This window comes from Dromaius novaehollandiae, chromosome 25, assembly GCF_036370855.1.
Source record: "Dromaius novaehollandiae isolate bDroNov1 chromosome 25, bDroNov1.hap1, whole genome shotgun sequence".
NCBI lineage: Eukaryota > Metazoa > Chordata > Aves > Casuariiformes > Dromaiidae > Dromaius > Dromaius novaehollandiae.
Genome location: NC_088122.1, coordinates 4,665,778 through 4,693,063, shown reverse-complemented (window position 1 = coordinate 4,693,063; position 27,286 = coordinate 4,665,778). Strand labels below are relative to the sequence as shown.

The following is a 27,286-nucleotide window of genomic DNA, read 5'->3' as shown; positions in this document are numbered from 1 at the left end:
AGGCAGGAGGCAGCGGGGCACCGGCATCGCCCTCCCCGGTGGCATCCCCGGCGCGGGGCGCCCGCCTCGGCCCTGGCCCTGCGCGGGGGCTGCCGGGTGTCACCGTGGCCCTCGCCCACCTCCTCCGCGCCCGGGCACAGTGCCACCATCGTGCCACCCTGCTTGCATGCGCCTTCCCATGCGCTTTCCCCCGTGCACCCAGCCCGCACTGCCGGGCAGCCCCCTGGCAGCCCCGAAATTGGGGGGGGGGGGGATAAGCAGGAGGGGGGAACCCCCCCGGCCTCGCCAGCTGCCCCCCGCCCTGGCTCTGCGGCAGCCACCACGGCCCCTGTTACGGGCCCGAGCGCGGCAGCGCGGCTCGCCCCCCCGCGCCCAGCCCGCCCCGCGGCCCCCTTTCGCTGTGTCAGCACAATTTCCCAGCCGCTGCTCTGGCAACGCGAGCGAGGGGGGGGCTCCAGCCCCCCGCAGCGCTGCCCTCCCCGCGGAGGGCCGGGGCGGCTTTGGGGGGAGCTCAGCTCCCCGTCCCCCCCCACCCCGGACTGATGCTCTGCCCCATGACGCTCCTTGTTGCCCCCCATCGTGATGCCTGGAGACCCCAGGGCCTCCCGTGTCCCCCCCTGTGCTGCTGCGCATGGGGAAACTGAGGCACAAGCGATGCTGGGGGGGAGCAACGGTGCCGCCGGACCCCCACGTCCAGCCCCAGCGAGGGCACGGGGGTCCGGAGAGGGGGCATGGCGCAGCCGGCCGGAGCTGCATTGCCCCGGCTCGCCCGGAGGCCTGGGTGCCCCCTGCCCGCCCACATCCCTTCAGCCCCCCCAGCACCCTCCCTGCAGGGCCCCCAGCTCCTCTCCGGACCCACAGCGTGCAGGGCTGGGTGCCCCCAGGCCCATGGGGTGCCCGCTGCGCCCGCTGGAGCCGCCGTGCCCGGGCGCCCGGGTCTCTGCTGCCCCTTGGGTGCGGGTGCAGGGGGGAGCCGGACACCTGGGTCCGCTCCCCAGTGTGGAACGCCTCCCCCCAGCCTGAATCCCCCCCCCACACACTGCCCCAGAGCAGGGGCATCCCCTGGCACCCTGCTGAGCCCGGCAGGCTGCTGGGTTCCCCGCTGGTCTTGGGTGCAGGGCTGGGTGCAATTTGCGTTGCAGCTCTCGTTGCAGGGCTGGTGCAAGACTGGTGCAGGGCTGGGTGCAGGATTGGTGCAGGGCTGGGTGCAGCTCTCAGTGCAGGACTAGGTGCAGGATTGGTGCAGAGCTGGGTGCAGGACTGGGTGCAGGATTGGTGCAGGGCTGGGTGCAGCTCTTGTCGCAGGGCTGGGTGCAGGGCTGGTGCGGGGCTGGGTGCAGTTCTTGTTGCAGGACCAGGTGCAGGGCTGGGTGCAGCTCTTGTTGCAGGGCTGGTGCAGGGCTGGGTGCAGCTCTCAGTGCAGGACTAGGTGCAGGATTGGTGCAGGGCTGGGTGCAGGACTGGGTGCAGAGCTGGATTCAGTTCTGGTGACAGGACTGGGTGCAGGACTGGGTTTGGTTCTCTTTGCAGGGCTGGATGCAGAACTGGGTGCAGAGGTGGGGGCAGGATTGGGTTGAGTTCTCAGCGCAAGACCGGGTGCAGGGCTGGGTGCAGGACTGGGTTCAGTTCTCATTGCAGGACTGGGTGGGTGCAAGACTGCATTCAGTTTCTGGTGCAAGACTGGGTGCAGGGCTGGGTCCCGTTCTCGTTGCAGGGCTGGGTGTAGTTTTCAGTGCAGGACTGGGTGCAGGGGTGTGTGCAGGGCTGGGTGCAGTTCTCTTTGCAGGACTGGGTGCAGGGCTGGGTGCAGGGCTGGGCTCTGCGCACTGCAGTGGGGGAGGGGTTGGCGCTGCAGCCCAGAGCTGGGCGTGCGGGGGGGGCAGGGGGGGAAGCTCGGAGGTCGCTGGTGAAAGTCAAAAGCATTGCAGTAAAATGGTAATCAATCTCCCCAGTCGATTGTGCCAGGACCTTCGAAGCATTACGGAGAGATTCCTCCCCACCTGCTCCCTGCGATAGCAGGCAGCCCCCCTGCACCTCTAATCCCTGCGCCCCCACCCCTGCCCCCCCATCCATGCACCCCCCCATCCCTGCACCCCAATCCCTGCACCCCCATCCCTGCATCCCCATCCCTATGCACCCATCTCTGCACCCCCCACCCCTGTACCCCCCCATCCCTGCGCCCCCATCCCTGCACCCCCATCCCTGCACCCCCATCTCTATGCACCCCCCCATCCCTGCACCCCCCCCCAGCCCAGCCCAGAGCTGGGTCGGGGCCAGGGCAGCAGATGGGATCTGGGAGCTGGGGGGAACCGGGTCGGGGGGGGGGGCAGTCCCAGCCCCTCTGCCCTTTGGGGGTGCTCCCTGTCCCCCGAGCTGCCCGTGGGGTGCTGGGCACCCGGCAGCGGAGGTGCTCAGCATGCCCTGGGGGTCTGCGCCCGTTGCGAGCTTCCCCCCACGGTGTCCGGCGGGCGAGCCCGACCGGTGCCTCCCCGCCTGTCGTCACACCCCGGGGTCCCTGGGCATGGCTGGCAGCGGGGCACCCCATTGCGCGTCCTCGGGTGGCCCGGCGCGGCCGATGGGTGCCGGCACGGAAAGGGAAGGCAGTGGGTGCCAGAGCAGCACCTCGCTCACGGCGGCCCTGGCCCGGAGCAGCCTCTCTCCCCCCGCGGCGGGCACTGCCGCGGGGAGGCAGGGAGCCGCGCCGCGTGCCAGCGCGTCTGCGGCCTCGCCGAGCCTGGCAGCCCGTTATCTCCCCTCACCAGCCTCGCCGCTGGCTGCAGGGAGCCGAGGCAGATGGCACCAATCTGCCGCGGCGCCCGTGCCAGGGCGCTCGTCCCGAGCACGCCGGCGGGCCGTGCCAGGGCGGCCGTGCCAAACGGCTGCGCGCTGCCTCCAGATGGAGGCCCAGGCGTTTCCCCGGGCAGCCCTGCTCCGGCAGCCCGCACGCAAATATTTATCAGCACGCTTGCAAGGAGATTGACAGGGTGCACAATATTTGGGCTCTGCCTTTCGCAGACGTGCGCCGGGCACTCGCAGACAGCCAGGCCCTGATAACTCCCCCCCACACCCCGACAGGCAGATAAACACACATGCAACCCCCCCCCTTTCAGGTATCTCTATTCCCAGCTAAACGGCTGCGCCGCACCGGAGAGCCGGCGCTGAGGTCTCTGAGATAGGCGGAGGCTACCGGGTCCGTGAGAACAGGAGGCCGGTGGGGAAGAGCCCCCCCAAAAAAGCACAACCGTATTAGCCATCAGAGAGTCCACAGGCAGCTCGGTCCCGCAGCGCTGCCCCTCTCAGCGCCGGCAGCTGCGGCGAGCGGCCGCGCGCTCCGCATCGATTTGCCGGCGATCTTGGCGAGGTCGGGGCTTCCCCGGCTCGGCGGCCGCCTGCTCGCCCCGGCCCCGGCCTGCCTGGGCTCTCGGGGCGGCCGCGGGCGCAGGCCGAGGCGCTGACCGTGGCGTCACAAGCGACACGAGCTGCTCCGTGCTCAGCCCCGAGGCTTCGCTGCCCGCAGGGACTCGCCGGAGAGGCCGGTGCTCGTGCTGCGGGGAGCGGAGCAGAGGCGATGCCCGGTGCCCCCGCGCCGCCCGGCCTGGGGAGGGGGGGCAGCGTGTTTCCGCGCCGGCCGGGGGCACGCGCAGACGCCCGGCATGGGGAGGGGGCCGGAGCCGCTCCCAGCGCCATTCAGCGCCCCATGAATAAAAGATGAGCGGGAGTTTGTCTCGCTAGCACCTGCCGTCCCCCGCCTTCGCCACCCGCCCGGCCCCCCCAACCCGCCCCGCGCGCGCTGGCAAGCGCCGTGCCCTCCCCGGGGCCTGCAGTTGCCATCCTGGCCGGGCGCCCGGCTCCGTGCCGCGCGAGCGAGGGGACAGCTGGGGCAGCAGATGCCAGCGGCTCGCTGCCTCCCGGCTCGGGGCCCGCCGGCGGCAGTGGGCACGGAGCGAACAGACGCCGCCGAGCCCCCGGCGCGTTAATGCTCCCGCCGCGACGCTTCCCGGTGGCGGGGCTGGCACCGACAGCTGGAGCCCGGGCCCTGCCGGCATCCCCTGCCAGGCCGGCCCCCAGCTGCCCACGCGGGGGGTTCGCCCGCGCCGCGGGGGCTCGGCCAGCCCGGGGAGCGCAGCGAGGCCGCTGCGTGCTGTGCCGCTGTGTGCCGCGCCGCCGGAGCCCGCTTGCTCCGTGCCGGCCCTGCGTGGCATCGCCCGGGGAGGGTGAGGAGGTGCCCGCGGGCTGGCGTGGCCCAGGGCTAGCGTGAGCCCGCCCGGGGTGCCAGCCGGTTTGCGGTACCCATGTGCAATGCGTTCTGGGATATTCCCAGAATGCCGCGGGAGGGATGCCAGCATTGCGGTGCAGGGTGCATGGTGCAAACACGCGTGTGTGGCAGGGGGACCACGGGGAGGCCCTGTGCGGCACGGCCACGCCGGGGACCGTGCCACGGGACCGGCCGTGCTGTAGAGCCGTGCCGTGCCGTAGAGCCTGCCGCGCGGGGGAGCGTGCTGTGCCGCAGGGCCATGCTGTGCCCCCAGCGTAGCAGGGAGGGGCCCGGAGCCGGCGGCGGCCTGGCGCCCGCGGCCCCCTCCCCGTGGCAGCTGCCGCGGGGGCTCAGCCTTGGCACCGGCGGGCGCCCAGGCCGGCCAGCAGCTGCCAGGCCGCGGGCAGGCGGCGCGGTGCCAGGCCGCGGCAGCTGGCACGGCCCGGCCGGGGCAGATGGCGGCAGGTGGCGGGGGCCGGGGTGGGCAGCGCCGGGGGGCGGCCGGGGCCCGTGGCGTGGCCTGGCCTGGCCGGATCCTCCCGGCACTGCGCACACTGCCGCGGCCCCGCGCCATCTCCCTGCCTCCTCCCGCCTCGCTGGGTCCTCTCCCTCTGCCATCCCATCCCTCCTCCTCCTCTTCATCTCGCCTTTTCTTCCGTCCTCCCACCCTCCCACTCTCCTTCCCTTTCTTTCCAATTTTCTTTCTTTCTTTCCCTTCGCTTTTCCTTCCTTCTCTTTTGTTCCTTTTCTTTCCTCCTCCCACCTTTTCTTCCTTCCTCTTTTTCTTTCTTTACATTTTTCTTTCCTTCCTTCTTTCTTGATTTCTTTTCCCTCCTTCCTTCCCTTTCCCTTTCCCTTTTCCCTTTCTCTTTCTCTTTCCTTTTCCCTTTCTCTTTCCTTTTCCCTTTTCCTTTTTTCTTTCTCTTTTTCTTTCACTTTGTTCCTTTCTTTCCCTTTCTTCCTCTTTCTTTCTCTCTTCCTTCCTTCCTTTTCCTTTCATTTTCCTTGTTTCTTTCTTCTTTCTTTCCTTCATTATTCCTTTCCCTTTCCTTCCTCCTTCCTTTTTCCTTTCTACCTTTCTTCCATTCTTCCATTCTTTCTCTTCCTTTCCCTCGTTCTCTTTCTCTCTCTTTTCCTCCTCTCTTTCTCTCTTCTTTCTCCTTTCCCCCTTTCCCCTCTCATCCACTCTACGTGCACCCAGCTCTGGCCCTGACCCTGCCGAGGGCACCCAGGGGCTCGGGGCCGCGGGGGCCGCGGGGGCCGCGGGGGCTCGGGGTTCGGCTCCCCCCGGCCCCGCTCTTTGCGCGCTGCCATCTGTCCCCGGGCGCCTGGGCCCGCCCCGCCTCCAGCGCCTGGACGAGGCCCAGGCCCGGCGGAGACGTGGGCCGCGCGAGGGGCCGGCCCGGCAGCCCGCCGCGGAGGGTTCCCGCACGGCGCGGCCGCTGCCATCTCCCGACGGCGCCCGGGGGTCAGGCGAGGACAAGCCCGCTCCGCTCCCAGCACGGAGGCGCTTCAAGGCTCCAGCCGCCGCTCGCGCCTCCCCGGCCTCCCGCCCCGCCAGCTGGCCGCGGCCGGCTAACGTGGCAGTGGGGGAGCGTCTCCGCACGCCGCCGCTGGCGGAGCCGGGGGGGCTGCGAGCTTCCCCGGGGCGGTGCCGCGGCGGTGCGGAGCGGGGTACCGGTACCGGCGGTGCCAGCCCTGCCCTGCACCGTGGTGGCCCCCGGCAGCCCCGTCCGCGCCGCAGCCGCCGTGCACGCGAGTAGGGTCGGGTGTTGCGTGCTTCCCCGGAGCAGTGCCCTGGCCCTGCCCCCCCCAGCAACAGTTTGGGGGTGGGATGCGCAGGGGGGTGCCGAAGCAGGGCCCGGGGCTGGGAAACGCCTCGCACCCCCCCGGGGGGGGCCTGGAGGGACGGCGCGCTCGGCGCTGGGAGGGCTGGTTTCGGAGGCGAAGGGTGCGGGCAGACGGGCCCCAACCACATCCCCAGCCACATCCCCGGGCTGCGCGGCGGAGAAGCTGCCGCCCGGCGCCCTTCCTGCGCTCGCGGGCCTTGAAGCGGCCAGGCAGAGACCCAGCGAGCTCGTCTCACCCCGGCAATGCCCCATCCCTCCAGGCGCAGGCGGCGGCGAGCCCCCAGGCCGGGCCGCAGAGCCGCGCGTTACGGGGGATCCCAGAGGGATCCTGCCACATCGGCTCAGCCAGCGTGGCCGCCGGCGCCGGGTTCAGCTGGGATTTACCCGGAGCACACAGGGTTTCTCGGGGTATTATATAAGAGGAGGTTACACAAGCGGGTCTGTTCCGGGTTTTATGTAAGGGCTACTTTAGCCTGCGTGAGAGTGAGACGGGCAGAGCCGCTTAGACGAGCACTAATGAGGCTGCCGAGTCCCGGCGGGGAAGGGGGGCCTCAGGGGAGCTGTCAGAGAGGAGGGTGGAGAGAGGGACCCCAAGTGCTGATCACCCCCTCCAGCCTCCTCTCAGCCCTCGCTCTGGATCTGGGTGCCCCATACGGACCAGGCTCCCCTAGGTCTCCATGCATCCTTCATCCCAACTAGGCTGTTCACTCTGGGCCCTAGTGATGCATGCCGTGGCTGAGAGACAGACACACAGACCCATCAGGGGCTGCGCATCATTTCCATTTTAGACTGAGGGTGTTGGGGCTGCACAGACACAGAGGGAGAGACAGGCCCTCCCCCGGGGGAATTAGACCTGAATCGGTGCCAAGGGAAACTGAGGCACGGGGGGGAGCCTGCAAGCATGGGTGCTTGTGGCTGCACCTGCCGGCACTGAGCCTCTCCCAGCTGAGCAGAGCCAGGCAGAGAAGATGGGGGAAGGTGGAAACCTGCCGTCCCCGGGGCTCCCCTCGCCGAGGGACCGGGACTGCCCTCGCCGGCGCCCGGCAGCTCTGCGGCCCCGAGCATCCCCCGGCGGCTCTGCGCCTGCGCCCCTCGCCGCGCTCCGCTGCCGGTAACATCCGTGCCCTGTTACCGTAAGCTCTCGGGCACGGAGCCAGGGCTCTCACGCAGCTCCTGCCAGGGCCCGGCGGCTGCTGGGGGCCAGGGCACCAGCCCCCCGGTCCTGGTGGGCAGCGGGGCTCGGCCCAGCCTGCAAGGAGCCCCTGGCAGCCCCGTGAGCCGTGGCGGGGGTGGGGGGGACACGACAGCCCTTCTTGCCGGGGGGAGCCCTGGCTCTTGCCGCCGTGTCTCCTGGCCCTGCCGTCGCCCAGCCGTGGCGGGGACACAGCGCTGCCCGGGGGGTTCCCGGCGGAGGGGACGGCTGGGGGGCCGTTCCCACGCGCCCAGGGACATGAAGTCACCGTGGGGGCGGGCGGCACGGTGCCAGCCCAGCCCTCTTGGGAACGGCCCCGTGTGCCGGGGGATCCATAATTCAATGGGTGGCATCGATCCAGGCTGCCAGCGCGCCCGGGCAGCCCTCGCCACCCCCTCCGTCCCAACACACACGGTCTTCTATTTTTAAGAGAACCAGCTATCGACCTGTTTGGGCGCTGCGATCTCCCCCCGCCGGGCGCAGCGGGGTGACCGGTGCTTAACCCCTTCCCCGCGGGGCTCCTCCACGCCCGGGCTCGGGCAGAGCTGCCGAGGACACCGTGCCCCCGGGGCTCCTGCTCTGCTGGCAGCTCCAGCTCCGTTTTGTCCCCTCTGCAGATTTTGGTGGTGACGGCTGTGTTGCTCCAGCCCCAGCACTGTGGGTAAAGCACGGGCCACCCCGGGGGGTGGGGTTACTGCTCCCTAAATCCCCAGGGACTAATGTGCATTTACAGATCCCTCTATCCGGAGCGGTGCTGCTCTTGCCGCCGGGAGCACCTCCTAGCAGGGAGGCCAGGCGCCAGGGTGAGGGGCAGGAGAGATGCCCCAAGCCCTTCCCTCCTCGTCCCAGCACCCCAGGGCGCAGCATCGCCCGCAGCGCGGCAGCAGGAATCCGGCCCCCTGTGTCCCTCTGTGTCCCCCCTCACCTCCGTCCCCCGCTAATGACACAGCCCCGGCACCTGGCAGCACCAAGGACGCGCGCAGGGAAGCGAGGCCTCGTTCGGCGCCGGAGGAAAGCGCCACGCCGGCAGGGCCTTCGGCCCCCCGAGGCCCGGCCCATGGCCACCGCACCGGCAGCTCGGCAACGCCTTCGCCATTTTAGCGGGCGCCGGCCGTCCGCAGGCAGCAGTCACATGGCGGTGAGCGCAGCGCTTGGCCCGGCCGCTCCGCTCCGGAGGAGGCAGCCAGAAATGTGCTGGCAGCTCGCGCGGCGCAGCCATGACGCTCCCCAGCAGCCGGGGAGCCCGTTGGGTACCTGCGCCGAAAATCCCGGCTCAGCACCAGGCCCAAGCGCTGGCTCCCTGGGGCGCGTCCCAGCCTGGCGTGGCTCAGGGCGTGCTGGGTGCCTCCGCCAGCCCCCCGGGCACTCGCACGGCCGCCCCGTTTCCTCGCACCTGTGCTTTTATTTCTCCGTCGCCAGCTTGGCCGGGCCGCGGGGAGAGCGAAAAGCGTCGCCCAGGAGGGGACGTTCCCGCTTTCGAGTGATGCGGCCCCAAATGCCACTGGACCAGCCCTGGTGACCGGCCGCTAGCCCAGGGCTGGCCTCGAGGTACCGCTCCATGGCCAGGCTCTGCGGGCACCCTCGAGGCCAGTGAGGACGTGCGGGGGCATCTTGGGGGGGAGTTGAAGGACCATGTGGGTCATTTTGGAGTGAGCAAAGGGCCATGTGGGTTATCTCGGGGTGGATGAAGGACCTTGTGGGGCATCTTGGGGTGGGTGAAGGATCCTTTGGGGTGAGCAAAGGACCATGTAGGGTATCTTGAGGTGAGCGAAGGACCATGTTGGGTATCTTGGGGTGAATGAAGGACTATGTGGGGCTTCTGTGTGGAGTATCTCAGGGCGGGCAAAGGACCATGTGGGGTACTCGGGGTGAGCAAAGGGCCATGTAGTGTGTCTTGAGGTGAGTGAAGGGCTCTTTGGGGTATCTTGGGGTGAGAAAAGGACCATTTGGGGCATCTCAGGGTGAGCGAATGGCCGCGTGGGGCACCGCGAGGTGAGCAAAGGGCCACGTGGCATATCTCGGGGTGAGCAAAGGGCCGCTCTGAGGCCCCAGGCACCCGCCTGCCCCGGCAAAGGATTTCCCAGCGGCCGAGCGTCGCTGGGCCGGGGTGGCTGGGTGCCACCTCGGCGTCGGCGCCTCGCCCGGAGCCCTGCCCGCCGGCCGCGGGGGCCGAGGAGGCGCAGCGGGCGCGGAGGCGCGGGGCAGCCCGCTCCGCGGGTCTCTCGGCTCTAACCACGAGACGCCGCCCCGTTGCCTTGGCAGGCCTCCATCGCTAACCACTTCCAGAGCCGCTGCGAGATTTGTTTTTTTAAGAGGCGAGGAGGGGAGGGCGCGCCGCGTCCGGCAGCGCCTGCGCGCGCGCCCGCGGGCGCCCCGGGGCTTGCCGCCGGCTCGCCCCCTTCGCGCCCCTTCCCCGGCGAACGCCACCGGGGCCGCTCTCCTCCGCCTCGCCTCCCGCTTTCCTGGCACCCGGCCCCGTCTGTCCCGTGGCCGCCGCCTCCCTCCCCGCCTGGGAGAGTGACGCGTTTCGAAAGAAAAGGGAAAACAGAGAGACGGAGAGAAGGAGGGGAAAGAAAAAAAACACCACCACCACCACCACCCCCCCCCCGCCGTCCCTGCAGGCCTCGCCTGGCACCGGGCCGGCGGCCCCCCTCCGCCGCCCGGCTCCCTGCATCCCTCCCCGGCTGCCGGAGGAATTTGCGCTCCCTAAAATGGCTGCCTGGAGGAAACTTGGCGGGCGAGCGGGGGCGCGCGCGGGGGGCCGGGCGCGAGGCGGCGCGCGGGCGCGGGGCGCGCCTCGGCCGCTCTCCCCTCACGCGCCTGAAATGGCTGCCGGCCCAGTGGGGGGGGGGGGGGGGCGGCACGTGAGGCAGAGGGACGAGGGGGGCAGCGGGCCAAAACTTTCCCCCGCGCTTCCCTTCGCCCCCGCGCGGGCCTTCGCCCACCGCCTTCCCCTGCGTGCTGGGACACGGGGCCGGCCACGGCGGGGGGACATGGGGCAGCGGGGGGGACCCCCCTCCGGCTTGGCCCGGTGCCCGCGCCAAGGCGCGCCGGCACAAAATGGCTGTCGGGCCGGCACGGGGGAGATGGGCCGCGGCGAGGGGAGGCGGACAAAATGGCCGCGCGCCGACGGGCCCGGGGGGCTGCCGCGGGCACCGGGTGCCGGGCCGGGGGGGCCGCACGGTCCTGGCACCCCCCTTGGCTTCGCCATGCCAGGCAAAAGCAACCGCGCCGGGGGGGCCGCGCGGGCAGAAAGGGGTCGGAGAAAAGTGCGTGAAAGGGGAAAGAAAAAAGAAAAAAAAGGGGGGGGGAAGGAAAAAAAAGCTTCCCCCGCCAGGCTGGTTGGCAACGCCGGGCCGCTGTGTTTTGACTGTGTTGTTTGGATTGTCTCAGCCTTTTCCCGGCATCAGCCAAAGCTGCGAAAGAAAAATGCCGAAGGCCAAACGGGTGGGAGGAGGAGGAGGATGGAGGGAGCGAGAGAAAAGAGGGGAGAAGGAGGGGGGGGACGACAAACAAAAAAAAAATCACAAAAGTTTTGGAAGGGCTTTGAAACCAGCCTGGCCCCGCACCAGCTCCCGGGGCGAGCGGGAGGCCCGCTGCAAAGCCGGGAGGCGGCGGCGGCGGGTGAGGGCGAGAAGGACGTGCCGCTGCAGAGCAGCGTCCATCCCGTTTTCGCACAGCGCCGCCGGGCGTCCTTCGGTGCGGGGCTGCCGGCGGGCACGGGGACGCGCTATCGCCGGGGCCGGGCCGGGCAGCTCCCTGGGAACGACGCTGAGCACTGCTCAGCACCAGGCTGCTGCTCCGGCGCGGCTCTGCCCAGCTTCTCCCTCCTGCCGCCACCGCGGGTCCAGCGCGTCGGCTGCCCCTCGCCGCGGCACCCGGCCCCACAGCCAGCGCGGGGCTGGGGGCAGAGGGAGGGCGAGCGCTGGCAGATGCCGTGCAGGATGCTGGAGAAACCAATAACGCTGAGCTCAGCGTCTGCACGGCTGCCCGAGGAGGCGGATTATTTTTAGATAAGATGGAGCAGGGACAGGCCGTGCCGGGCTGCAGCCCGCCCAGCGCGAGGGTGTTTCTGCTGCGGGAAGGGGAAGGGCGGCGGGGGGTTGTGGCCGAGGCTTCCCCGGGCACTGTGGCGGGGGGGTTCTTCCCCTTCCAGGCTGCTTCAGCTGCTCCCTTCCCCGAGGAGGGGTCAGCCGGGGCGCACGGTGCGGCTCCATCAACCCGCTCCGCTTGGCGCGTCCGCCACCGAGGCCCCGTTTTGGGGGGCGTGAGGGGGTTTGCAACGTGCAGGGCCGGGGCCTGCAGTGCCGGCTCAGTCGAGCCGCTGGGGAGGTGGGAGGACGAGGCGGAGCGAGCCGGGCATGGTGGTGTGCGGGGCGTCCAGCGAGGGCAGCTCCCAGTGCGACTGCCCGGTGGGAGCGGAAGCGATGCTCAGCAGCTGGAGGATCTGGAGGAAGCGGCGAGGCAGGAATCGCTCCAGGATGCTGGGACAACCGCCCGAGCGGCGGTTCGGGGCCCACCCGGCCGCGGGCTGGAGCACCAAGGGTTACGTTTCTGCAGGAAGCGGAGCATTGCCACATATCCTGCGGGACCCAGCCGGGCCGGGTCGCCTTTCTGCACCCGCGTGCCTGCGCTCCCGCCCATACCAACACGTGGGTGCCGCCACGAGCTGCCCTCCGCCTGAGCGCGCCCGAATGAGCCGTGCGAGGGGAAAGTGGGGGGAAGTGATCTCCCTGTTCCCCTTGGATGCGCCCCGGCTCTTTGCAGCGCTGCTCTTGCAAGGAGCCAGGGGCTGGCACCGGGCTCCACACGGGCCGCGTGTGATGGGCACGAGCAAAGGCGAAGCAGGGAGAGGCTTCCCAAGGCACTGTGCAAATCTGGAGGGGCTCAGAGCCTCAGAGAAATGGTTTCTGCAGCCCAGGACGGGGCCCGGTGCATGCAAATGCCCGGCGGTGCGCGGGAGCAGGGGCACGTGCCGGTGGCAGGAGCAGTCGGCGGAGGTGGCCGGGCACCGCAGCGGGCACACGGGCCAGCCAGGTGGCAAGCCCCAGGCGAGATCGGCCCGTGGGATGCTCCGTAGCATGTCACCGGTGCAAACACGTCGGGACCGGTCCGCCACGGTGCTTCCAAAAGCCGCCGGGCTGCACCGCTGCAGCCCCTGGGGCGAGTGCAGCGCCCACGTGCCGCAGAGAGCAGCAGTGATTTTCCCCCCGGCGCGGTGGTGCGACCGGGGCGCTTCCATGGCGCCGGCGGCCGGGAGCTTCCTCCATTACCGGTGGCGGTGGGCAGCAGCGGGTGGGAGGCCCAGGCTGCCGCGGCAGCTCGTTAATCACCGCGCGGCGGCATGGCGAGCGCCGGGGAGCGAGCACAGGGCAGCGAGCGCAGGGCGTGGAGGGGCCATTACGGCACCAAACCGTATTACATAACGCAGCCATTAGTGTTCGTCTGTCACCATGGGAACCCCGGGCCGGCAGCCGCGCGATGCCTTTTTAACCATGTGAGGGAAGGGGCATCCTTGGGGTTGGCACCTCTCGGGAGGTGGGAGCCGGCCTGCCAGCCTGTGCCTCAGTTTCCCCACTTGTGCCATCAGCCCCGTTATCCCAGTGGGGTGGCACCAAGCATCTGAAGCGGGATGAAGTCCCGCATCTTCCTCTACCTCGCTTGCAGCAGGCCGGGCCGGGAGCCACGGCTGCAGCAGCCCGTGCTGTGTCTGTGCCCGCCGGTGCCCGCGTGGCGGTGGCGTGGCCACGGGAGCACGCTGTGACCCTTGCGGGGCTGGCGCGGGAGGCCGGGGCGGTATTCGGCTGGCAGATCGCTGGCTTGCACCCGAGAGCGGCGTCTCACCCCCTTTCCTCCCGTTGCAGATTCAGAGCAGAGCAGCAGTCCCAGGACGGGCATCGGCTCGGATCAGGAGGACAGTAAACCCATCACGCTGGGTAAGTGGGGACAGGGGGACGGAGGGCGTCAAAGCGCCTCCGGGCAGGCCGGGTACCGCGGGGCAGGTGATGCTCCACGTCGCCCCGCTCACGTGGGATGTTTCACCCTCAAGCGCCGTCTCCCAGGGTCAGGACACCGTGGGAGCCCCTCGGCTTCGAGGTCTTTCGCCGGGGCGGCTGCCAGCCCTCGCGCTGGCGGGGAAGCACGGCAAGCCGGGGGGGAGGTCGGGGGGCTGCGGAGCGCGGGGAGGAAAGGCTCGGGTCCTGTGGGTGGGAAAAGGCCGCAGAGAGGAAAGCGCTGAGCGAGGGGCTTTCTCTGCGCCGTCAGAGCCCGGCAGCCGCTCCGCAGCCTCGGGCGACTCGCAGACCCCAAGCGAGCAGCGGCCCCGGCACATCGCAGCCGGAGCGCTGACTCAGCGCGGCAGGGCTGCGGCGTTCGCGCCTCGGCTCGCCGGGGTGGCTGCGGCTCCCGGCTGGTCCCCGCCAGGGGAGGGGATGCCGGGAGAGCCGGGCACAGGTGGAGTGAGTTTGGCATGGCCTCAGCGAGGCAGGGCAGCCGGGGCAGTGGGCACGGCCCAGGGCAGGTGGAGGGGCTGGCCGGACTCTTCCCTGCTGAGTCACGCGTTTGATTCCCGCCGACTCATCTCCGGCTGGGGCGCAGCTTTGCCGGGACTCGGCTCTGGCCACCTCGGGCACCTCGGGCCACCAAATCCCTGGGCTTGGGCCGGCTTTTGGCCAATCTGAGGTGCAGAGACCTGCCTGGGGGGCGCGGGGAGCCCCCGCAGAGCCCCGCTGATGCTCTTTTCCCGGGGCCAGCAACACCGCGCAGGTCCCACGCTACCGGCTCACTCCCATGCTGCCTGGGAGCGCGCTCAGCCGTGGGGAAACTGAGGCACAGAGCAGCCCTGGGGTGTCTTTCTCGCCTGAGCGGACCTGTCGCGAGTGGATCCAGAGGGGTTGAACATAGTCATGGAGGACACAGCAAAGCAGGTTAAGGAGGGGGGACCTGCAGGCCTTAACGTGGATGTGGGAAGCGGGAACGGTCCAGACGCTGCAGGGGGTCGACGGGCTGCCTCGGTGCCTCCCTCAGCCCCGTTTGCTCCCAAAGGCAGCGGGCTGCTCCGGGGGGCTCCCACGGCCCCCGCACGAGCCCGGCCGGCCCCCTCACCTTGCCCACAGCCCGGGACTGTGGCCGTGTGTGCTGCCCTGCCAGGGAGCACGGCTGGGCAGGAGGCAGGCGGGGAGACCTGGGGCGCAGGAGGGACCCCGGGGCGGGGGCTGGAGCCAAAGCGGGTGCCAGGCCAGCACAGGGTGCCCCACCACCTCTCACTGCTTCCTCCTCTCTCTCCCACGCAGATTCGACAGACTTCCAGGAAAGCTTCGTGACCTCGGGGGTGTTCAGCGTCACCGAGCTCATCCAGGTGTCCCGAAGTGAGTGCTGCAGTGGTGCCCCCCCCGTCCTGTGCGGTACCCCGCTCCGGCATGCCGGGCACGGCAGCGCCCCGACAGCCCCGGCTTCCCCGCGGCCCCAGGCAGAGCCGGCTCCGTGGATCTGGGCTCAGGGCTGGGGGACAACACATGCAGGCACAGCCCGCGGTGGAGAGGGGGGGGCCCAGCACCGCCGCACACGGGGGTCCGGTGCGGCGGGGCGATGCTGCGCCCCTCCTGACGCCCCTCTCTCCTTGCAGCGCCGGTGGTGACGGGCACAGGGCCAAATTTCTCCTTGGGGGAACTGCAGGGTCACCTGGCCTACGACCTGAACCCCTCAAGCACAGGCATGAGAAGGACGCTACCGAGTACCTCCTCCAGCGGGTAGGTGCCAGGGCCGGCGGGCTGCGGGGGCGATGCCAGGGCGATGCCGGGGCTGGGGCCAGCCTGGGCACGGCGGCGGGCCGCTCGCTGCCTCGCCGGGTGGGAAGGGAAAGGCAGGTCGGATCCTGCTCCGGGCAGGCGCTGGGCTTGCCGCGCGTGGCCCCGCTTGGCGGACATCCTGCTGCCAGGACCCCGGCACGGGGTACCCCGGCATGGAAACACAGCACCCGTGATGTCCGTGTCGGGCTGGGGTCGGATGCAAAGAGCCCCCCGTGTCCCCCGGGCGCGGGCAGAGTGGGTGCCAGGCGGGCAGGGGCGCCCTGCCTGCCTCTGCTGCCTGCCAGCTCCCCGCCTGCCGCGGCTCCCTCCGCGAGCACATTCCTCCGGCCTGGCCGCCCGCCCGCCCGCGTGCCCCGGCTCCCCATCCCGGAGCCGCGCCAGGCTGCTCCGGCGTGCCGGGGACCGGCCGCCTCTGCCGGCGCCCGCACTGCGCCTGGGCACGTGGGGACGGCGTGGGGGAGGCCGAGGTGCCGCCCTGGGCAGGATTGGGCCCGTGATGCTGCAGAGCAGAGCCGGGGAGAGCGTTTCCCCATCAGGGCAGGCCCCGTTAGCCGTTACCCTGGCGCTGCCCCGGCCGCCAGGCCAAGGACGGGTGAGCCGTGCGCCGGGCCGCGTTTATATATAGTTGCATTAAGCATCTTTAAGGCTCTGCGGGCCGAGGCCGCAGCACTGTAAGTCGATTAGCGCCGAGGCAAGGGCAGACGCCCCGGCACCCTGCGAGCGGCCCCGCGGCTGCTGCCAAATGCAGCCCGGCTGGGCAATGGCACCCCGGGGTCAAGCCCCGTCTCACCGTGTGCGTGCCGGGGCTGTGTCCACGGTGGCACCGGTGTCCCTCGCCCCCGGGGTGCCCTTGTGTGGGTGGGCGACGGCGGGGAGGCCGGGTGGGGGCATGCGCCAGCCTGACCCTGACCCTTCCCTGCTCTCCGGCCCCCCAGGAGCAAACGGCACAAGTCTGGCTCCATGGAGGACGACATAGACACAAGCCCGGGGGGAGAGTACTACACCTCGTCCAACTCACCCACGAGTAGCAGCCGCAACTGGACAGAAGACATGGAAGGGGGTAGGTACCGGCGGGCCCTGGCTCCCTATAGGCGCCAAGGTGCCTATACAGCCATGTACAGCCCTCATCGCAGGGCACCGGTTCTCCCCAGGGGCCTTGGCATGGTTGTAGGGCCCCCTGTCAAGGCACTGGGTCTCTATAGGTGCCAAGGTGTTGCTATTAGGCCACCGTGCCAAAGCACAGGCTCTGTAGGTGCTGAGCTGTTGCTATTAGGCCACCATGTCAAAGCACAGGCTCTCTATAGGTGCTGTGGTGTTGCTATTAGGCACTGTACCAAAGCACAGGCTCTCTATAGGTGCTGCGGTGTTGCTATTAGGCACCCTACCAAAGCACAGGCTCTCTATAGGTGCTGCGGTGTTGCTATTAGGCCATCGTGCCAAAGCACAGGCTCTCTGTAGGTGCTGCGGTGTTGCTATTAGGCACCCTACCAAAGCACAGGCTCTCTATAGGTGCTGTGGTGTAGCTATAGGCCCCCCAGCAGGTCACTGACTGTCTGCAGGTGCTCTGCTATTGGTATTAGTCTCTCCATTAAGGCCTTGGCTTTCTATAGGTGTTGTGGTGTAGCTATAGGGCCTCCGTGTGAAAGCACAGTCTTTAGGTGCCATGGGGTTGCTATAGGGCCTCCCTGTGAAAGCACGGGCTCCCTATAGGTGCCGCAGTGTTGCTATATCCAGTCAAGGCACTGCTCTCTGTAGGTGCTACGGGGTGGCTATAGGCCCCCAGCCTGCCCGGCCCCCCCGGCCTCCCCCAGCCCCACAGCTGCGGGCACGCTGCGGACAGCTTGCTTTCTTGCTTCGTTTTTTTTTTCCCCTTCCTGTCTAGACAGCCCCAATTAGCCGTTCATTAAGAAAAAGGGGGGCAGGGGCGGGCTGGGCTCATTAAAGCGATGCCGCCGAGGCTGGCATGGCCGGCTCCCAGGCTCCCACGCCCCGGGCGCCGCGCGGGCCTTGGGCGAGGGGAGGGAGGGCGGCGCGCTGCCGCTCGCTTTCTTCCCCCTCCGCTTTTGTGCCGCCCAAAAGCGGGAGGCGGGAGCCAGCACGGGGTTTAACCCCCCCTCCACACGCGTCCCCCAGGAGCCCTCGCACCCGCGTGCACGGCAGGGAGATCCCAGCACCGGGCGGCTTTCCCGCGGCTCGGCACGCTTCGGCGCGCGGCCGGAGCTGGCCGGAGGGCGAAGGAGCTCGGCGGCCGGGGAAACCCAGGCGGGAAGCGGCAGCCAGTTTCGGATGGGCACAAAGTCCCTTTGGAAACTCACCCACGGAAAGAAAAGGAGCCTCCAAGTTTTCCTGTCGCGTTTTCTTGGCAAGCCGGGCCGGCCGCAGCCCCCCGTGGCCCCGGCACCGCTGCTGGCAGGGCTCCCCGGGGATCCGTCCCGTTTTTGCCAACTTTATTTGTGCAAAGGAAAAACAAAACAAAAATCCCAAATGGGATTTTCATTTCTGAGGAATTTTTTCCTGTTGGAAACTTCCCTGGGTTTTCTTTTGAAACCCTTTCGGGGAGGCTCCAGCGCCGCTTCGAGGCTTTGCTCCTCTTCCCGAGGTGCTGCGGCTCCTCTCCCGGCTCTGCCGCCGCGCCGGGGCCCTGCGCCGCCCTCCCAGGCACTGGGCAGCCCCAGCACCTGGCCGCTCCGGGACCAGCCCCATCCCCACGCAGGGCTGGGCCGCATCCTGACCCAGGGCTGGGCCCCATCCTGACCTGCGACTGTGCCCTATTGCAACTCGGACTGAGCGCCATCCTGAAGCGGGACCCTACGCCATCCTGACCCAAGACTGTTCCCTATCCTGAGCTGGGACTGTGCTCCATCCCAATCCAGGATTGTGCCCCATCCAAGCTTGGGACTGTGCCCCATCCTGGCCTGGGACTGTGCCGCATCCTGGCCTGGGACCACATCCCAGCGCAGCCTGAGACCATGCCCAACCTAGCCCAGGACCATGCCCCATCCTGACCTGGGACAGTGCCCCTTTTTTGAACCAGGATTATGCCCCATCCCAATCCAGGATTGTGCCCCATGCTGGCCTGGGACTGTGCCCCATCCTGGCCTGGGACCATGTCCCATCCCAGCCTGAGACCATGCCCAACGTAGCCCAGGACCATGCCTCATCCTGAGCCGGGACTGTGCCCCAGCCTAGCGCAGGATCGTGCCCCATCCTGAGCCGGGACCGTGCCCCAGCCCAGTGCAGGACCGTGCCGCGGAGCCGCTCAGGACCGTGCCCTGGGGCTGCAGGTGGGGAGGGCAGGAGGATCCCGGGCGGCCGCTGCGGCAGCGTCTGCTGGCACTGGGACGGGTGGCAGCCGCCGGGAGAAGGGATTTAAGCGCCCGCCTCCGCTCTCGCCTCCGCCAGGGCCGGGGCCGGAGCCAGCCCGGGCAGGGCCGTGCCGCGTGGAGCCGGCAGGCCGAGCCGCGCCGCCGGGCACCCAGGTGCACCGCCAGCTCCCGGCCGGGCTCAGCAGCTGGCCGGCACCCGAGGAGGGCAAAGGCCCGTGGGGGCGTGGGGCGGCATGCGTGCCTGCGGCTGCACGTGGGCGCGCGTCGCCGCGGGGCCCTGCGCACGTGTGTCCCGGCGTGCGGGCGGCCGGGCACGGCAGCGCCCGCGGCCCCGGTCCCGCGCCGGAGGCCTGATCCGCGGCAGGACGTGCTTAGCCGTGGCGGAGCCGGGGGGGTTATTTCAATCCTGTACGGGATGTTCTGGGAAATCCTCCTAAGTGAACGTCTGAGAAGGGGCTAAACCCATTAACGGCGGCTGGGCCAAATGGCCCGAGCTAAAGCCGGGCTGGCGGGGGATTAACAGGCCGCTCAGCCGCATCCTGCCCGCTCGGCTGCCGCCGGGGGAGCCCAGGCGTCCTGCCCTCCTGGGTGCGGGGGAGTTGGGCGGTTCGTGCCTCCCTAGAAGCCCTTTGCGTGGGCAGGATGTGTCCCCGGGCCCTGGGCCCCGCTTGGGGCTCCCGCCCCCTTTACGGGGCTCTTCTGGGTATTTCCCGGCCCCATGGGTGCCACGGGGATGTTGGGTGCCCGGGTTCAGCGGTGGTTGCGGCGTCACAGGGTGCACCCATTTATGCACCCGAGGGGGCACACACACACACACACACACACACACACCCCCTGCAATTGCACACCCAGTGTGCACAAACACACACACACACACACACACACACACACACACACACACACAGAGCCCTGCACACACACATACCCCCCCCCGCTTTGTTCACATGCGCAGCAGGGACACACACACTCCTCCCGGTGTGCGTACACACCCGCAGTGGCACACACGCACACAGACACATGCACACGCCTGTGCACGCACACACACATGTACGTGCACGCACACACACATACATGCACACACAGATACACCCACACCACTGCATACCCCCCCACACACGTACACACACTCAGGCTGATGCACGTGCATGCACACACATGTGCAAACATGCAAGTGTGCTCCTGCACAGATGCACACGCATACCGTTGCAGAAACACTCATGCACACACGTGTGCACACACACAAATGCGTGGATGCACACATATGTACATGTATGCACATATATGCACACACATAGATGCACATGTGTGCACACATATGCACACATTGATGCACTCATGCACAAACATGTGCACACTTACAGATACATGGATGCACACACATGCACATGTGTGCACATACGTGCACACACCTAGGTGCACACGTGTGAACACACACACACACACATACCGATGCACTCATGTACACGTGTGCACACACACAAATGCATGGATGCACACACATGCCCATGTGTGCACACATGCACACACAGATGCACACACATGCACACATATGCACACACATACTGATGCAGAAACTCGTGCACACACGTGTGCACACGTACAGATAAATGGATGCACACACATGTGCATGTGTGCACATACATGCACACACCTAGGTGCACACGCATGCATGCATATGCACACATACTGATGCAGAAACACTCATGCACACACACATGCACACACATGCACACACACACAGATGCACACACGTGTATACACACGTTTTTGTGCATAAACACCTATACACATCACACACGTTGGGTTCAGAGCCCCTGCAGCCACTGTCCCGGCAGCGCTGGCGCTGAGCACCCGATCCCCAAGCCCTCCTCGCGCTGCCCACCACATCGCCCCGGGCTGGGGGCCAGGCCAGCAGGACGCCGGGGCCCCCTGCAGTCCCCCCCACCCCGGGGTGCCGCCGCCCGCGAGCACCCAGTGTGACCCTGCGCCCCGCTCTCCCCAGGCATCTCCCCCACCGTGAAAAAGACGGAGATGGACAAGTCACCTTTCAACAGCCCGTCGCCCCAGGACTCCTCGCCGCGGCTGACCAGCTTCACGCAGCACCACCGTCCCGTCATTGCGGTGCACAGCGGTGAGCGGGGGTCCGCAGCGAGGGGCTGAGCCCCCCGGGTGGGGGACAGGCGCCGGGGCGAGCTCTGTTTTACGGCGAGGAAACTGAGGCACAGAGCAAGAGAGAGGAAAAGAGGGAGGGATGCTCGGACGTGGCCCGGCGCAGGGCTCGCGGTGACGTCTGCCTCTCGCCCGCTGCAGGTATCGCTCGAAGCCCGCACCCGTCGTCTACTCTGCATTTCCCCACCACCTCGATTCTCCCCCAGACGGCCTCCACCTACTTCCCCCACACGGCCATACGGTACCCGCCTCATCTCAACCCACAGGACCCTCTGAAAGATCTCGTCTCTCTGGCCTGCGACCCGTCCAACCAGCAGCCCGGACCGGTAAGGAGCCGCCGCGGCCCCCCCGGGCCCGCGGGGGGAGAGACGCCGCCGGGGCCCGTGGTGCCGGGCCGGATGCGCCGCGAGCCGCCGGGGCTCCCGCGGGGGCTCGGGGGAGCGTTGCGGCGAAGGAGACAGGACCCCCGCCGCGTCCTGCCCGTAGCGTCGTCTTCCCGAGCCGGAGAAGCCGGGGGGAGCGCCGGGGCCAGCCGGTGCCCAGGGCTCCCCAGCGCCGGTGGGAGTGGGGCCGCGGCAGGCCGGCGCGAAGGGGCCGCGTGGTTTCGGCTGCCTTGCTCGGTTGGTTTGGGAGCGCCGCTGCGCCGAGCGCTTCTCCGGCTCGTTCCTCCGGCGCGGGGTGGGCTGGGGTCTCCCCGGCCGCCGGCGTGTCGTAGGGGCAGTGGCAGAGCGATGGCTGGGGCTGAACCGTCATCCGGGGCTGGGGTCTCGCTGGTGGCGCCGGGGTGACTGGGAGTGGGTGTGTGACCGTCTCCGAAGACCCGCTGTCACCTTCAGCATCCTCGAGCGCTTCCGTGCGTCCGGCTGTCGCTGTGCCGCGTCCCTCCGCGGAGCTGCGTGGCCCCACCGGGCCACCCCGAGGGCAGCAGGCGGCCGGACCGCCCAGCTCTAGCGCTTCGGCCGCGGGAGGTGTCGCCGAGAGCATCTCTGGGAGCCCCGGGCTCCTGGTGTGCTGCCCGCCGCCGGCGAGGCCTGAGGCCAGGGTGAGGGGCACAGGCCGCTCTTCGCCCTCGCGGAGGCTCAGCGCTGCGATGGGGCTCGCAGAGGAAGGTTTTGGGCGGGTGGGGGAGAGCGAGGCCCCCGCCAGGGTCAGGCGGAGGGAGGCTACAAAGGAGCCTTTGAAGGTGGGGCGGGGGCGAGGGGGCGGCGCGGCCGCCGGCGCTCCCCTGCCTTTGAAGCCGTTTCTGGGCTCCTGCAGCCTCCCCGGCCCCCCCCTCGCCAGCCCCCCCGGGCAGTTGCTGCAGCGGCGGTTGCCTCCGCGCTGGCAATGTGCCACCCCGGCGGGGTGCCGCCTCCCCGCAGGTGGGTGCTTCAAAGGGCTCGGCGCAGCCGGCGGAGGGGGGCACCGGGGCCCGGCTCCGGCACACGTCGCGGCCGGAGCGCCGCAGAGCAGGGGGCTCGGCCCGCCAGCCCAGCCCCGGGCACCCATCGCCTCCCCACCCCGCTGCATCCCCCCGCCGTGGTTCCCCGTCACCGGCGACGTCCGCGCCGGGCTGCTCTGAGACCCAACAAACTCGTCGCGGTGGTGAGGCCCCGAGGTGGGCCCGGCACCTCCGCCGTGCTCCGCACCGACCCCGCCGTGCCGTTTCGCCAGCCGCCTTTCCGCCCCGCCGGGAGAGCCCGCGCCTCCCGCGGTGGCCCCGACCCAGGGACGGCCAGCGCCAGGGAGCCGCGCCGCTGCCCCTCTGCCGCTGGTGCTTCCTAATGGCTTTGCTGTGTGTTTTTTTGTCTGTGTTGTGTCCCCAGTTAAATGGAAGTGGTCAAGTGAAAGTGCCCAGCCACTACCTGCCCACTCAGATGCTGGCTCCGCCACCTCCCCCCGGCATGCCCCGGTTGGCCGTCTCTCCTGACACCAAATCCGCCACGACAACTTCCGAGGGAGGGACGACCTCACCGACGTCACCCAGTAAGCACCCCGCGGCGCCCACCCCCTCCCGGCATGCCCGCTGCCACCCTCGCTCCGGCCAGGCCGTGCCCCTGCCTCTCGCCCCACTGTCCCCCCCGGAGCCGGGGGTCTTGTCCGAGGTGGCCCCCCCGGAGCCGCGGGGACTGGGGAGAGCGGGAGCAGCCGGCACGCAACGAGTTTGCTGGGTCTCAGGCAGTTCGTAGCGGGCAGGTCTTGGACGAGCGGCCGCTGCCCAATTTTTCCCTCTTGGGCCCCGGGTGCCATGGCGGAGTCAAAGCGCGGCGGGCCGGTCCGGCGGACCGGCCGGAGCCACCGATCCCTCAGAGACGGCCGGAGGAGCGTGCCCGGGGCGGCAGGTCCCAGCAGAGCCCGGCTCGGCCCGGCAGGCTGGTGGCTGGCCACAGCTTCATCCCAAAAACCGCACGTGGTGGACGGTGGACTCGTGCAGGAGCCAGGCCTCCCAGGGAGGCCACGTCGCCCCTCTGTGCCTCAGTTTCCCCGCTGGACAGCGGGGACAGGCCAGCGCTGGCGCGGCACAAAAACGTCCGGTGACAGGCGCATGCGGCAGCGGTCAAGGGACTGCGCGGCCCCCGCACCGGGGTCAGCGTCCGTTTGCTGGCACGGGAGCTCTCACCGCCGGGGTCCAGCGTGCTGGTGGCCCCCAACCCGGTGGGGTTGTCCGCGAAGCAGGCGAGCACGCAGAGCGGGCGCAAGCGCCCCCGAAGCCTCGGCAGAGATGCTCGGCGGTGCCTTTGCGAGCGGTGCTGGCGGTGACGGGCTCGTCCCTGCCGCTCCCCCTTGGGCGGCTGTAATGCACCGCGCGGGAGGCGGCTGCGGGTGTCGGACCCCGGGGACGCGGAGGGCAGACGCTGGCGTTGCCAGAGTGCTGCCATTCACAGGGTGCCCAGTGCCCCGGGCTGGCATCGGGCCACGCACCCGCAGCGGCCGGGCACGGTGCCATCACCGCAGGGACAAGGAGGGTCGCGGCCAGCCCTACGCGTGGGGCAGGCCACCGCAGGGTGCTGAGTTGTCCCGCGGCCGAGCGCCGGTGCCCGACGGCAGGTGCCCGCAGCAGGGCTGGCAGCCAGCTCCGGGAGCCCATGGCACTGCCGGCGTGACCGGGAGCACCACAGGTCACGAAATGCCTAGGGCAATCCCGTGCCGGCGCGGTGTCCCGCTCAAGGAGGGCACCCAGGGGTGCTGCCCCGGCACCCAGGCGGCAGGTCCAGCGGGCGCCGCAGCGGGCAGATGCCGGTTGCCCCCACGGCGTTGGTGTCGGGGGGCAGCGCCAAGGAGCTCAGCCAGGCGGGGGGGGTCCTGCTGCCGGACCCGCCGCCCCGTCCGTGCCGCGGGGGCTAGGAGGTGACAGCGGGCGCGGGGAGCACTGCTCGCGGGTCCGAAGGCGCTCGCCCCGCGGCGCCCGCGCCATCGTGCCGCCCGCGCCCCCCCGGCGCCGCCTCCTCGCTCTCGGCTCTCCGCCGAACCCCGAGGGCGGCGGGGCGCAGGCCGGGGCCGGGCGCCCTGGGATGCCCGCCGCCGTGCCGCCGGCCGCGGTCGGTGCCCGGGGAGAGGGTGGTTCGTTTGCGGCGCAGCCCGGCAGCCCGGTTAACGAGCTCTCGTTTGTTCCCCAGCCTACTCTGCACCAGGCACGCCCCCTGCGAACCGTTCCTTCGTGGGATTAGGACCAAGGGATCCTGGGAGTATCTATCAGGCACAGGTGAGAGCCGGGGATGCTGCTGGGAGGGGACCGGCCCGCCCCGGCTGCGGGCAGCGCTGGCGCGGGCGGCACCGCCTCGGCTCTGCCCTGCCCACGGGGCCCCGGTGCATCCCGCGGGGCTCAGGACGCCCTAGGACCCGCTCTGCACCCTGTGTCGGGGGGGGCGGTAGGTGTCGGCGGATGGGGGCCGAGTTTCGGTGCCCCGCGTCCCAGCTCGGTGCTGCTTCATGGCGTGGCTGGCGCTCGGGACACTGAAACCCCAGGCTGCGGGCGCACGTTGCCGGCGGCGGCCTTGCAGCGCCTGGCGAGGACGCCGGGGCCCCAGGCGGCTCTCAGGCCGGGCTGTCCGAAGCCCCACGGATACAGGGCCGGGTTCCCGCGCGGACGCTTCCCGCTGCCGGCTGCGGCACGGGCGGTTCCAGATGCTTTTAATTAGTCCCACTTATTTTTTAATCCCTGATTCATTAGCGGGTGCTAACGCAGCGGACGCTCCCCGCAGGGGGTGCTGGCAAGAGGGGGCCCAGGCTCAGCTCGGCCACAGCCTGCGGGAAGGGTTTCCTCGCCGTCCTGACGCGGGAGTCCCGCCGGCGTCCCATCACACGCGACACGAGTCAGCCGGCCTCAGCCAGTGCGGCAGCTCCGGAGGTTGCGGGTCGGCCAGCTGGCGGGACGTCCCCGCTCAGCCCTCGCCCGCCGCCGCGCGCCCGGGGACGGGGTCCCGGGCCGGGTACGAGGGCGCTCAGTGCTGCCGGGTGGAAATTCCCGCACGCCGGCGCCCGCCACGGCCCCGAGCACAAGGGCCGCTTGTGCGGCGGCTCCGGCGGGGCCGGTGGCCGGGAGGCTCTGGGCGAACACTGGGCCCATTCACGGTGCCGCGGCCCCGGGGAGCGGCCGTACGTGCCCGGGAGCCCCGGGGCGGGCGGCTCGCGGGCAGAGCGGGGCCCTCCTGCCCCGCGGCCCCCGCAGCGCCATGGGGCGGCCGTAGTGGTAAGGTGCTGCGCAGTGCCGCAGGGCACCCAGGGGTGCTGTGCCGTGCCAGGGACGAGCTCTCGGGTCCTGGGCTGTGCCATGGGGCACCCCGGGGTGCTGTGCTGTGCTGAGGTCAAACACTTGGGGGTCCTGAGCCGTGCTGTGGGGCACCCAGGGGTGCTGTGCCATGCTGGGGGAATACACCCGGGGGCAATGAGCTGTGCTGTGGGGCACCCAAGGGTGCTGTGCTGTGCCGGGGTCAAACATGGGGGGTCCTGAGCCGTGCTGTGGGGCACCCTGGTGTGCTGTGCTGTGCTGGGGTCAAACACTTGGGGGTCTTGAGTTGTGCTGTGGGGCACCCAAGGGTTCTGTGCCGTGCCGAGGACAAACTCTTGGAGGTCCTAGACTATGCCATAGGGCACCCAAGGGTGCTGTGCTGTGCTGGGGTCAAACACTTGGGGGTCTTGAGCTGTGCCATGAGGCACCCAAGGGTGCTGTGCCGTGCTGGGGTCAAACATGGGGGGTCCTGAGCTCCGCCGTGGGGCAGCCGGGGTGCTGAGCCGTGCTGGGGCACTCTCGGGGGATGCCGGCTGGGTGCTGTGGGGCGCCCCAGGGTGCTGTACCGTGATGAGGGGGCACTTGGGGCCGTGACCCCCCCCTTGGACCTCAGGGTGCTGTGGCCACCCCAGGGCTCCAGCTGTGCCCCCACCTACGTCCCCCCGGCCAGCCCCAGCGGCACGCCGTCCCCTCCTCTCCCCGAGGAGCCCCCTCGCCCCCCCAAGGGTCACTGCTGACCACCAGCAGTCCCCGGATGCCTGGGCCTCTGTCCCCGCGCTCCTGGCCGGCCCAGGGGAGTTGCTGCCAGTGCCGTCGCTTCCAGGGGGACAGCACGGAGGGGGTCCAGGCGTCCTGGGGGACATAACCACTAGGCCCTGCTGGGTTAGCCCCCGGCCCCAGCGCCCTCCTCCCTGGCCCTGTGGCCCCCGGCAGCCCCGCGGCAGCCCGAACCCGGGGGGACGAGACCGCAGCGCCCCAAACCCACCCACAGGGCTGAGACCTGGCGCAGCTGGGTCATGTGTGGCAGGCTGAGCGGCCCCGGGGGCGGCAGACCCTAAACCCGCCGGCGGGGCTGAGACCTGGCACAGCCATGTCACATGTGGCGGGCTGAGTGGTGCGGGGGCGGAAGGCTGGGGGTGGCAGGCCCCAAACCCGCCGGTGGGACTGAGACCTGGCGCAGCCGTGTCACATATGAGGGGCTGAGCAGCGCGGGGGCGGCAGGCCCAAACCATCCCGCGGGGCCGAGACCTGGCGCAGGCGGGTCACGTGTGATGCATTGAGTGGCCAGGGGGCGGCAGGCCCCAAACCTGCCCGCAGGGCTGAGACCTGGCGCAGCCGTGTCACGTGTGGCATGTTGAGCAGCGCGGGGGCGGCCGGCCCAAATCCACCTGCAGGGCTGAGACCTGGCACAGCCGGCTCACATGTGGCATGTTGAGCGGCGCGGGGGCGGCAGGCCGGGGGCGGCAGGCCCCAAACCCGCCGGCGGGGCTGAGACCTGGCGCAGCTATGTCACGTGTGGCAGGCCGAGCGGCGCGGGGGCGGCAGGCCCCAAACCCACCCACGGGGCTGAGACCTGGCGCGGCCGTGTCACGTGTGGCATGTTGAGCAGCGCGGGGGCGGCAGCGGGGGCTGCAGGCGTGGTGCCGCGGCGGAAGGGTTAAGGGAAGCGCGGCGGGGCCGCGGGAGGGGACCGCCCCGAGCCGTCTGGTTGCCAACGGAAACCAGACATGAGGTAATCGCAGGATGAACTTGAACTTGGGGGGGCCGCCAGGGAGACAATGGCAGGGCGGCGGGAGGCCCCGCGGCCCGCGGCATCCGTCCCCCCCCCCGCCGGCCCCGAGCGGGGCTCCGGGGTTGTCCCCCGGCGGCAGCCCCCCGCCCCAGGCTCTGCGCAGAGACCTGACGCAGCTCGGTGCAGGTGTGGGGGGGCGAAGCGTAGCGGCGCGCCCACCGCCACAGGCTGGGTCATGCCGGGGCC

General features: G+C 69.9%; 1 protein-coding gene across 8 annotated transcripts in view; it reads left to right on the top strand.

Annotated features, from left to right (window-relative positions):
* NFIC (nuclear factor I C) overlaps window positions 1–27,286 on the top strand; it is a 59,259-nt gene that overhangs the window by 25,445 nt on the left and 6,528 nt on the right. For 4 of the 8 annotated variants that reach the window (XM_064497633.1, XM_064497635.1, XM_064497632.1 and 1 more), the window contains exons 3-10: window positions 13,162–13,233; window positions 14,590–14,664; window positions 14,922–15,045; window positions 16,041–16,165; window positions 20,434–20,562; window positions 20,742–20,926; window positions 22,406–22,565; window positions 24,197–24,282. In XM_064497633.1, coding sequence (XP_064353703.1) covers window positions 13,162–13,233; window positions 14,590–14,664; window positions 14,922–15,045; window positions 16,041–16,165; window positions 20,434–20,562; window positions 20,742–20,926; window positions 22,406–22,565; window positions 24,197–24,282 — 956 coding nt within the window. The remainder of the gene's footprint in view (window positions 1–13,161; window positions 13,234–14,589; window positions 14,665–14,921; window positions 15,046–16,040; window positions 16,166–20,433; window positions 20,563–20,741; window positions 20,927–22,405; window positions 22,566–24,196; window positions 24,283–27,286) is intronic. The other 4 variants (XM_064497637.1, XM_064497636.1, XM_064497634.1 and 1 more) reach the window with 3 other exon arrangements.